At 37.3% G+C, this 12,804-nt stretch overlaps 1 protein-coding gene across 1 annotated transcript in view; it reads right to left on the bottom strand.

Annotated features, from left to right (window-relative positions):
- Positions 1–12,804, bottom strand: part of EXOC6 (exocyst complex component 6) — a 193,302-nt gene that overhangs the window by 139,281 nt on the left and 41,217 nt on the right. The window contains exon 6 of the mRNA XM_029245876.1: positions 9,280–9,484. Within this exon, the coding sequence (XP_029101709.1) occupies positions 9,280–9,484 (205 nt within the window). The remainder of the gene's footprint in view (positions 1–9,279; positions 9,485–12,804) is intronic.

Raw genomic sequence — 12,804 nt, 5'->3', positions numbered from 1 at the left:
AGGACTAAATCCTTACTATATCTTTTGGCTCTAGTAGTTACTGAGAGGAGTGTTGAGATCTATTATGATTGTCAAGATGTCTATTTCTCCTTTTAATTCTGACAATTTTTGCCTTTATATATTTTGAGACTATGTTATTAGATAGAAATAAATTTAGAATTGTTTATTTTCCTGATGAACTGAACCTTTTATCACTATGAAATGTTACTCTTTCTTAAGCTTTTTGTCTTAAAGCCTACTTTAATATTAATGTACATATATCAGCTTTCTCTTGGTTAATCTTTTCATGATACAACTCTTCCATCCTTTTGCTTTCAACCTCTCTATATGTTTATATGTAAGATATGTCTTCTGAAAGCAGCATAATTTAACAGTTTTTAAAACTCATATCAATTCCCCTCCCAACTTAAGTACGGTTGTTGTTTCACACTGTTAATTCTATACATACATAAACCTTATAAGATGATTTTGTTTCATACAGCCAATAGATATGTAGTTTTATCCCAAATAGCTGCCCTTTCTATTTACTTCTGCATCTCTGGCCTTCTAACTGGGATGGTTTTATGTCTGAAAACACTAATATTTCCTTTAGTGCAGGTCTGCTAAAAAAAATTCTCTAGGTTTTTATTTATCTGAAAAATACCTTCCTTTCACCTTCATTTCTAAAAGATTTTAGCTAGGTACAGAATTCTAGGTTGACGCATAAGGCTTATCAGCACTTCAGATATACTTTTCACTGTGTTTTGGCTTCCACTGATTCTGCTGAGAAGTCAGCTATTGACTGATATTATTATTGTCCTTTTGAAGATAATACATTTTTTCCTCTGGCTGTTTTAAATTTTTTCTTTGTTAGTTTTCAGTATTTTACTGTTATATGCCTAAATATGGGTTTGTACTTCTTCTGCTTAGAATTCATAGCACTTTTGTGGCTTCAAGGTCTGTCCATATTTTTTATGCCCTATTCTCTCTTTTCTCCTTCTGGGACTATAATTACATATACATTAAACCTTTTCACCTTACCCCATGTGTCTAAACTCTTTCCTGTACTTTCCATTCTTTTGTCTTTCTGAGCTTCAATTTGGATATTTTCCCCTGACCCATCTTCTGGTTCATTAATTCTTTCTTCAGCTGTGTCTAATATGTTCTGCCTCCTATACGATGAGTTCTTAATTTGTTAATATATTTTCAGTTTTAGAATCTCCAGATGATTCACTTTATGGTTTCCAATGATCTCCAAATTCTCAATCTTGCCTTATAATTCCTTCAATACACTGGGTTGGTCAAAAAGTTCATTTGGGTTTTTCCATAACATCTTATGGAAAAACCCGAATGAACTTTCTGGCCACGCCAATATTAATTAATTAATATTAAAGTCTATGTCTAATAGTTCCATTATTTAGACTTTGTTTTGCATCCTAGAGTTAAGCTTTATATCAATTACCAATGAGTATACTCCTCTTCCTTTGAGTGATTCAGGTCGAATAATGATTCAATTATTTTAATGACCTTTGGTTTGGAGCACTGTCAAGGTTTTACAAAACAATTACCACTAGTTGTTTTTTTAAGAGGAAAACCAAATACATTAATTTAAAAACACTAGAAAATTTTAAAAGATATGATACATACAGGAACATACATAAAATATGCTGCCTTAACTCCAATGGATTATTTGTAGAGAAAAATGTCTACTAACCTCACAGAAGGAACTATGGTATCAAGTTGCAAGCTTATTTTATTTTCCACAGAAAATGACCACAGCTTGTGAAGACTAGGAATGCAGAAGCTGTTATCCCACAACTGACTTAATTATTGACAAAAATGAACATTTATACAGATTAATAAGTTGAGAAGCCTTATTTTTTTTTACGCATTTTAGTGATACTTCACTATCAGAACTTCATTATCAGAGATTGAAAAAAACATAGGCTTAATTCCAGGATTTTACTAGTGGAACATTCCCTCTGTTGTGATAGGTCAGATTGTAGCTACTCTGTTCTGTTAGCATGTAGAAAGTTTACCCACTGCCTCTTTAGGGTGAATTTTCTCTGAAGAATACACTACTGCTAATCAGACCTTTCTAATCCCAAGTAATCAGACAATGCAAACCACAGAAATCTAGCTCTGCCCTCACCTAGACCTAAAGGCTGGCTCCAGAGGCGTGTACTTAAGAAAATCATTATCCCTTCTCCTCCATTACCATTATTAACCTACTCACTGAAAAAAAAATCAGAATTCCCTTTCTCCCTCTGTGGCCAAACTTATTTTGTCTATGATTTTTGGTTTTCAGAGTAAAAAATTATTTATTTAGAACACTGCTTCCAAACAGTGTTATGTACAAAACTAACATTTCACACATTATCAATAGATACTCCTTGAAAAAAGGGTTCTATGCTCAAATAAGTAAGATAAATATTACGTACTTTACCTCCCTTCCAGGGGATTTACAATTCATAAGAAATATGCTTAACTTTATTTAACCCAGGTTTCCAAAACTTATTTGACCATTTAGTCCCATTTTCCCCTAAAGAACACTATTAAAAGGTGTGCCAGGGGATATAATATGAAAATGTTAACTGAGACTATGAACTTTAGGTATTTAATGACTAATTAAGCATCACACTACTCATAGTGGATTCATCTATCACATTAGAATGAGGAAAAAAAACCCACTACAAATGCAAGTCTGCCTTTTACTTTAAAAAATTCTCCCTAGAGAAGCTAAAGCTCAGCTCTAAATTCCTTCAAAAAAAAAACTTTTTGTGCATCTCATGCTAGGCACAGTGCTAGATCTCAGGAAGGTAAAAATAAATAGGATATATCCCCTCACTTTAAAAACTCACTGTCCAGTTAAAAACAGAAAATATGCAATTATAATGTAGTGTGAAAAGTACAACAGACATATGCACTGAGGAGGAAGAGACCATCTCTTGCTAGTAGTAGTGAGACAGAGGAAGGTAGATTTTACAGATGAAGTGATACTTAAGTCAGCTTTTGGGGGGGAAAAAAGCAGTAATTCATCAGACTGGAAAATTTAGAAGAATGGAAGGCATTCTAGGTAGAGGAAACAACCAGTGTAGTCAAAAGTTTATGAGATGTGTACTTCTGTAGCACACAGGAAGAGGGAGTATCCAGAGATGACGCTTTTGTTTCATGCTGAGGAATCTGAGCTTAGGTAAAGAGTAACTGGGAATCACTGAAGAGTGAGTGATGTGGTTAAAGTTGAATTTTAGGATAATAAGCAAAAGGAGAAAAGACTAGAGATAAGAAGAATAATTAATTTGATATAACAACAGTCCGGGTATGTACAGCAGAGGATACAGAATCTACAGATAGTTACTAAGTAGGACTTTGTAACAAACTACATAGAGCATAAATACTCCTGAAAAGTCTAAAGTACTCCCCAGTTTCTGGCTTGTGAAAATAGGAGATACTGCTATCTGAGATAGGAAATACAGAAAACACAGATTTAGTGAGAAGATAATGAGGTTACTTTCAGAAATGCTAAGTTTGAAGTTCCTATAGGACATTCGAGTGAATACATAACAAGCAAATCCATAAGTGGGACATGAGATCATAGAATTAAACACAAGATACAGAGAACCTCCAAGGGAGGGAGCTACTTAGCAAAGTACAAGGTTTCCATTTATGTCACCTAAGGAGATTCCAGAACCAAACTGTGATTCTGACAAAGTGATGACACTTTATGAGAAACTCCAGAAGGCTTCCAATGCTCAAAAAAACCCACAAGATATTAAATGGGTGCAAGAAGGGAAACCAAAATTGAACAAAGCACAAATTTTCTTATCAGATCTTAAGGACTCTAGTTGTTCCACCAGAAGAAAACTCTCTAACCTCTCAGTTTTGTGGGAGACACCTTCTAAAGGAAACATTGTAAGGAAAAAATCCCTACAGACAGATGATTAGGAAAGGTTTCTGTATAAAACATCTGTCTTTTGGTTGCAGAGGTAGGGAGCGTGATTGTTTATACAAAAAAAAAAAAAAAAATAGTGGTGAACCAGGAAGAGTCTATTCCTGCCCAGCAAGAAATTATCATAAACCTAAAGTCCTAGAGCCCATGATTTGGTGGACTGCCTAGGCAGAAAAAGTCCAAAACCAGTCTACAAAAAACAGGTCAGAGAGAATAAATTTAATAATGAAACTCTTAATTAAAATGTATAATGGAACATGAACTTTAAACTACTGTTCACATCTTCACACTGAAAAATCTTCCATGTGATTATGTTTTTTATCCCCATGGCATACACATAATTCCTTAACCAGATGTAGGAGAAAAAGTACTGAAAACAAGAAGGCAAGATACTGAAGGCAAGAACATAAAGTTGAAGAGCTCACCAGTGGGGAAGAACATTCACTGATCAGAGGCAATCACTCAGGAAGACTTAAGATCCTGAGAATAATGGGAGGTGCTATGGGAAGAATCAATTGCTTCTCTGACTCCCATTTTAGCATAAATTGTACCAGCAGTCCTGTGAGCATCTTGAATTGTTGAAGTGTCAGCAGTGGAAGAGAAGGATGATCTCTTCAGAGGAAAACTATGAAATCCCACACTTTATTCTACCTTAACAGTGAGTTAATATCCAATCTTTTGGTTCTACCGGGGCTTTCTTAACCTATATAGTTCTCTGGAATAATCATATTACCTAGATTCAAAATCTCTGGATTCTTTTCCTGAACTTGGCTTCAAATATTACTCTCTTACACTTTCTTAATATTTATTTTTTCCAGGCTACTAATGTGATGTTCAAACTCTAACTCGCTGGCCTACATTTCTACTATTTCTGTTCCTATAACACCACCCACAACTAACCATACTCCCCCCATCCCAATGGTAGGGAAAATAGTCCCAGGCCTAGCTTTCATAGAAAAGAGAGGCAAAAAGTGTGGTTTAAATTCTGCTTAGTAGCTTCTTCTTATTTACAGCAAATCAAGATATTTTGGGGAATTTCCTGGAGGTCCAGTGGTTAATACTCAGTACTCTCACTACCAGGGCCTGGGTTTGATCCCTGGTCAGGGAACTAAGATCCCACAAGCTACTCAGCGTGGCCAAAAAACAACAACAAAAAGAATTTTTGTCAACCAAGTATTTAACTAATCTTAACAAGAGATAACTATCAAAATAATTTGAAAATCAAATCTGCTATATGGAGAAAAGGAAACCCTCATTAACTGTTGATGGGAATGTAAATTGATGCATCCGCTGTGGAAAATAGTATGGAGGTTTCCCAAAAAACTAAAAAATAGAGCTACCCTATGTATGACCCAGCAATTCCACTCCTGGGTATACATCCAAAAGCAAAAACAAAAACACTAATTAGAAATGATACATAAACCCCCATGTTCATAGCAGCATCATTTACAATTCCCAAGATATGAAAGTAACCTAAGTGTCCAATACACAGATGAATGGATAAAGAAGATGTGAGATATAGATGCGCGCACACACACACACACACACACACAATGCAATACTACTCAACCATAAAAAAGAATGAAATTTTGCCATTTGCAGCAACATGAATGGACTTGGAGGGCATTATGCTAAGTGAAAGAATTCAGAGAAAGACAAATACTGTATGATACCACTTACACATAGAATCTAAAAACTACAACAAACTAATGAATATAACAAAAAAGAAGCAGATTCACAGATACAGAGAACAAACTAGTGGTTACCAGTGGGGAGAGGGAAGAGGGAGGGGCAATATAGGGGTATGGGATTAAGAGGTACAAACTATTAGGTATAAAATAAGCTACAAGGATATATTGTACAACATGTGGAATAGAGCCAATACTTTAAAGTAACTATAAATGAAGTATAACCTTTAAAAATTGTGAATCACTATATTGTAAACCTGTAACTTATATAACATTGTACATCAACTATACTTCAATAAAAAACTTAAAATTTAAAAAATAATAATAAAACAATGAGAAAAGTAAAAAAAAGAAAAGAAAGAAAAGAAAATCTGCTATAGTCCATCTACAGGTAAGAAACACTTAACTACAAATTTTTTAAAAAATGAGACAACTTTTAAAAAACATTATCGTATATCCTCACAAGTCCTACATTATTGTACATTGTTTTCATTTTTTAAAGTAAATTCATCCTGGTAAAGAATTTTCAAACTCAATGCATCCTCAAAGTAAAACAATCTGTTAACAAGGCAAATTAACATAGAATATAATACTGTGTAAAGCTGAAACAATTAATAGAAATATAATGGAGATTATCTGATTTATAGGCAATCCTTTAGAAGTTAAAATAGGAAGAAACTTCATATACTGAATTTTAATTTCCTCTGCTGTGGCAACAATCTGATACAGACATATTTCTTTAATTAGAAAAATGAACAGACAACCTAATCAAAAAATGGCCAGAAGACCTAAACAGACATTTCTCCAAAGAAGACATACAGATGGCCAATAGGCACATGAAAAGATGCTCAACACTGCTAATTATTAGAGAAATGCAAATCAAAACTACAATGAGGTATCACCTCACACCAGTCAGAACGGCCATCATTAAAAAGTCTACAAATGATAAATGCTGGAGAGGGTGTAGAGAAAAGGGAACCCTCCTACACCGTTGGTGGGAACATAAATTGATACAGCCACTATGGAAAAAAAAGTATGGAGGTTCCTTAAAAAACTAAAAATAGAGTTGCCATAACATCCAGCAATCCCATACCTGGGCCATATCCACAGAAAACTCTTAATTCGAAAACATACACGCACCCCAATGTTCACAGCAGCACTGTTTATGATAGCAAAGACATGGAAGCAACCTAAATGTACATCAACAGATGAAGGGATAAAGAACATGTGGTGTATATATATAATGGAATACTACTCAGCCATAAAAAGAATGAATTAATTCTATTTGCAGCAACATGGATGGACCTAAGGATTATCATACTAAGTGAAGAAAGTAAGAAAGAGACAAATACCATACAACATCACTTATAAGTGGAATATAAAATATGATACAAATGAATTTATTTACAAAACAGAAACAGACTCATAAACACAGAAAACAAACTTAGAGTTACCAAAGGGGAAAGGGGGTGAGGGAGAGATAAATTAGGAGTTTGGAATTAGCAGATACAAACTACTATATATAACATAGATAAACAACAAGGTCCTACTGTTTAGCACAGGGAACTGTATTCAATATCCTGTAATAAACCATAATGGAAAAAAAACACGAAAAAGAATATATATACGTATAACTAAATCACTTTGCTGTAAACCAGAAACACAACATTGTAAACCAACGACACTTCAATTTAAAAAAAAAGAAAACAGAGGGACTTCCCAGGTGGCAATTTAAAAAAAAAGAAAACAGAGGGACTTCCCAGAAACACAACACTGTAAACCAACGACGCTTCAATTTAAAAAAAAAAGAAAACAGAGGGACTTCCCAGGTGGCACAGTGCATAAGACTCCACTCTCCCAATGCAGGGGGCCCAGGTTCAATCCCTAGTCAGGGAACTAGATCCCACATGCATGCCGCAACTCAGAGTTCGCATGCCACAACTAAGGAGCCCGCCTGCCGCAACTAAGGAGCCCTGGAGCCGCAGCTAAGGAGCCCACCTACCACAACTAAGACCCGGCGCAACCAAATAAATAAATAATTAATTTAAATTTTTTAAAAAAAGAAAATAAAACCTTCTCTAAAGTAGTCTGTAATACTTGAGAAAAAATCAGGAGTTAGAAAGCATGATGAACACAGCTTTATTTCTATGACATTGTGATTATTGGGGGGTTTTAAAAGCAAACTCTTTAAGTTTTAATTCATTTAAATAATTTTAAAACTTTCTATTGGGCTTCCCTGGTGGCGCAGTGGTTGGGAGTCCACCTGCCGGTGCAGGGGACGCGGGTTCGTGCCCCAGTCCGGGAGGATCCCACATGCCGCGGATGGGCCCGTGAGCCATGGCCCCTGAGCCTGCACGTCCGGAGTTTGTGCTCCGCAGCGGGAGAGGCCACAGCAGTGAGAGGCCCACGTACCGCAAAAACAAACAAACAAACAACTTTTTATTACTGAAAATTTCAAATACAAAGTAAATAGATAAATATAATGAACTCAAGTTCACATCACCTATCTTCAACAGTTAATGTTTATACATCCTTGTTTCATCTATGTCTTTACCTACTCACTCCACAAACACCCCATGCATTGTTTACAATTTTTTTTCAGATAAGACTTACATACATTAAAATATACAGATCTTAACTATACAATTTTGACAAGCGGATATACTTTGTCACGGTATAGAACACTTCCATCTCCCCAGAAAGTTCCCTTGTGTCCCTTCCCAGGCAATCTCCCCACCCAGAGGCAGCTACTGTGTTGATTTTTTTTTTTTAACCTTAAATTAGTTTTGCCTGCTTTAGAATTGCATGCAAATAGATATAAGTGTGTGCTTTTCTGTGTCCAGCTTCTGTAGCTCAGCATAATGTCTGGGAGAAATTCATTCCTTCTTATTGCTAAGTAATATTCTATTGTATGAGTATAGCACAATTTGTGTATCCATTCTCCTTTTGATGTCCATTTGGCTTGTTTCCAGTTTCTGGCTAGTTGTGAACAAAGCTGCTGAGCATGGAGCATCGTGAGGATGCGCTTTCATTTCTCACTGGTAAATACCTAGGAGAGTAACTGCTGACTCAAAAGGTAGGTACATTAATTTTATAACTGCCAAATATTCTCCCATTGTTTGCCTTTTTGTTACTGAGCTGTAGGAGTTAATTCAAAGATAATACTTTCAAGTTGCTTTAAAAAGAGAACAATTTATAACCTTAGCATAAAAGGGCTCCCACTTGCCTCTGTGGCTGCCTCTTTTTAGCTAATTTTATACCAAATTTGCTGAAAAGTTAAGGTGATACTACATACATGGGGAAGATTGCTGAGAGATCAGTTGGTGAATCAAGTTAGACCAACTTTACTTAATTAAATAATTAATTAAATAAGGAAAAACTGCAAACAAAAGAAGAAATGCTGATGAAATCCATTCTAAACAAGAATAAGGAAAGCTAAGAAAAGGCTAAAACTAAACAAAAACAAGTATTTTATGTAAGTAGAAAAAGTAAACTTTGGGTATATTCTATAACCTAGATTATTAACTAACATTAAATTATAAGTCTCCTTTTTAAGAATGTATGTGTAAAACTGAGTCACTCTGCTGTACAGCAGAGATTGGCACAACACTGTAAATCAATTATACTTCAATAAATAAATAAAATTCTACTTTTTAGTCTCACCTGTTTCATTGCTGTTCCACCTATTTTGTCAGAATGTTTGCGAATGCTTTCCAAAAAGTCTTTGAGATCAGACATGGAGATTTCTTTAATATCTTCACGGAGCTTAGGAAGATTTTCTATCATTAGCTGACAAAACCGGTATTGACTAACCCGGGGAAAATACACATTCTCTAATTGTTCCATAGTTTTTAGAGCAGAATAATACCTGCGAGAAGTTAAAAAGAACACTCTATAAAAAGTTCTTATTACATTTATTTTACAAGTAAGTCCAAATAATCAGTCCAACACTCCCAACAAAAAGGATATTGTTATAGTAAAAATAAAATAAATAAAATTAACATTTATTTCTATTTACTAAGCACAAACTATAAACCATATGAAAAAGTTGCAGGATGAAAATTCACTAACAAACAACTTCTTTACTTCATTTCATCGAAATCTATAACATCACAAGCATTATCACAGTCATCACAATACCTTAAATGTATATATGTATAATAGTTCCAAAATTTTTAATCAGAATATTTAGTTATTTGATATATGATTTCATGATATCTCTCCCATCCACATCCCCTACCTTCAAAAAAGTACACGGCACAGGTTTAAATCAAATCAAAGGAAAATATATTTTAAGAAAAATATTTTGGAAAATGTTACACTCTTTAAGGCAATTAGAAATAATACTGTGTCACAAAAACCATTTAAAAAGCCACTAATAGGGCTTCCCTGGTGGCGCAGTGGTTGAGAGTCCACCTGCAGGGTACACGGGTTCGTCCCCCGATCCGGGAGGATCCCACATGCCGCGGAGCGGCTGGGCCCGTGAGCCATGGCCGTTGAGTCTGCGCGTCCGGAGCCTGTGCTCCGCAGAGGGAGAGGCCACAGCAGTGAGAGGCCCGCGTACCGCAAAAAAAAAAAAAAAAAAAAAAAAAAAAGCGTTGGTGAAGATGGCGGTGTGGGAAGACGTGGAGTTAGCATCTCCCCACAACTAGGGCGCCTGCCAGCCACTGGTGCAGGGCTGTGACGCCCAAGGACATGGGAGTGAACCAGTTGGAGGTAGGGGGACTGAGCGGGGAGGAGAAGTGGAGGCCAGACAGGATCGGTGCCCCTGAGGCCAGGGAGATCTGGAGAGGCAGGTGGGAGGGACTCTCCGGAAGGAGTGGGAGAGGGGCAGAGGGCGATCGCCTGGCCCACTGGGCCCGGGGAGCCTGCTGAGCTCCCAAGCCTGTCCCCCCACCTCCAAAACCCCATCCAGGCCACGCCGGTCCTGGGGGCATAGGAGGGAGGCTGGGGAGATCAGGAGAGGCAGCTGGGAGGGGCCCTCCAAGATGGAGGAGCAGGAGAGGAGAGGAGGGTGTTTGCGCCGACCACTGGAGCCCAGGAAGCCTGCTGGGCTCCCAGGTGAGGTCCCCCGCCCTCTGAGACCAGGGGTGGCGGGCACGCCTGGTAACCTTCTGTTCCTTGAGCCTAAGCCCCACCCCCCACAGTCCCCAGGGCCTTTTCCAGACCTGTGGGTCCAGAGCATTGGCCCCACCCACCGCCCATCACCCTTGCTTAGGCCCCGCCCTCCACATCCCAGGCCTCGCTCCCCCCCTTTTTTTTTTCCTTTTCCCTCCTCTTTTTTACTATTGTGGTACTGATGTACCTTCCGGTTGTTGATTCATCTATACTTTTATTTTTACATTCTTTCTAACATATCTGTTAGTTTCCTAGTCTTATTTTATTTTTTACTTTGTTATTGTTCTTTTTTTTTTGCCACCCCACGGGGCTTGCAGGATCTTGGTTCGCGAGCCCGGGGTTGGGAAGAAGCTCCTGCAGTGGGAGCTCCGAGTCCCAACCACTGGACTAACAGAGACCTTGGTACATCCAACCTGACTTAAAACACTGATATCTGTGTGAAAAAAATAATTTTTTAAAAAAGAAAAAGAGGGACTTCCCTGGTGGTGCAGTGGTTAAGAGTCCGCCTGCCAATGCAGGGGACACGGGTTCAATCCCTGATCCAGGAAGATCCCACATGCCAGGGAGTACCTGAGCCCATGTGCCACGACTACTGAGCCTGCGCTGTAGAACCCACGAGCCACAACTACTGAGCCCACATGCCACAACTGCTGAAGCCCGAGTGCCTAGAGCCCGTGCTCCACAAGAGAAGCCACCACAATGAGAAGCCCGCGCACTGCAACAAAGAGTAGCCCCCGCTCGCTGCAACTAGAGAAAGCCCGCGCACAGCAACGAAGACCCAATGCAGCCAAAAATAAATAAATTTATAAAACTAAAAAAAAGTTTTAAAAATAAACTCACTAAAAAACAAAAGTAGGTTCACGTAGTACCCAGCACAATGGAAGTAAACAGACCCACCCACATCAAAGCTCACACCAGTAAATTACAGACCACAGATGACAAAGAGAAGATGCTAAAAGAGAGAAAATGTGGGTCACAAACTATGGATGAGAAATCAGAATGACTTCAAACTTGTCAATGGCAAACGTGGAAGGTGGAGGGCATGAAAGATAGGGTGTGTGTGTGTGTGTGTGTGTGTGTGTGTGTGTGTGTGTTATATAATAAGCCTACCTAGCATGCAGATGCAGATCTTAGTTTCTAAATACCATTACTCACTAAAAGGAGCTGTACTTTGGAGGACGGCTCCAGATCTAGGGCAAGAAAAGTACAACATGAGTCTGGAACATCTCACTCATTGTATGATAAGCAAGAAAGCACTCAAAGACAAATGAGGACACAGGAACTGGCTTAAGGGGTTCCCCTAGCCAAACTGGGGACAATTTGTGCATCAAAAAGAATAAAGAGAATTACAGATTATAACTCATTTATTTTTTAAAAATCTGTGAGTCCATAGTGATAATCAGAAAAACAAAGAGCTAAAAAGAGGAAAAGTTCTTTACATAAAAAAGTCAGCTAACAAATGTTAAAGGAGTGATAGAAGTATAAAAATCACCATTTTGTAACCCCAATGTGATAAGTGACTAAAATAAAAACCCTAAAACCACTGGGTGAAAGATTGTCAAGAAACAGGACTCAAAATATCACCCCCCACAGATTACATATTAATTGCAAAGAGAAAAATATACCTTTTCTTAAGAGATCTGATAGCCATCCCCTTAAGCAAATGATCAAATTTAGGATAACCTAGAGATAATCTGATAGCATATACCTTCTGATGTCATACACAATACCACTTATGTTGTACTCATGCCAAAAACATGTAATCTGCATCTAATCATGAGAGAATGATCAAACAAATCCAAAATGCCCTGGTGTACAAGACAACTAACCTTTTCTTTGTTTTTCATGAAAAACAGAGAAAAGTGGGAAGACTATTCTAGATTACAGGGACAAAAAAATACATACTAACCAATATTTCAGGAAGGAAAAGAAGATATAAGACATTTGGGGGACAACTGGGTAAATTTAGATATAAATATTAGATTATGAAATATCTGAAGAAATATATAATGCTCCAAGCTTAAAAATAGAGAAGTAATAGTAAAAGTTAGTTATTTAATGACATAAATG

The sequence above is a fragment of the Monodon monoceros genome, unplaced genomic scaffold, assembly GCF_005190385.1.
Source record: "Monodon monoceros isolate NGI ecotype Baffin Bay Population unplaced genomic scaffold, NGI_Narwhal_1 Super_Scaffold_4, whole genome shotgun sequence".
Classification (NCBI taxonomy): domain Eukaryota; kingdom Metazoa; phylum Chordata; class Mammalia; order Artiodactyla; family Monodontidae; genus Monodon; species Monodon monoceros.
The sequence above is the reverse complement of the archived record's forward strand: the minus strand, read 5'-3'. Positions and strand labels throughout refer to the sequence as shown.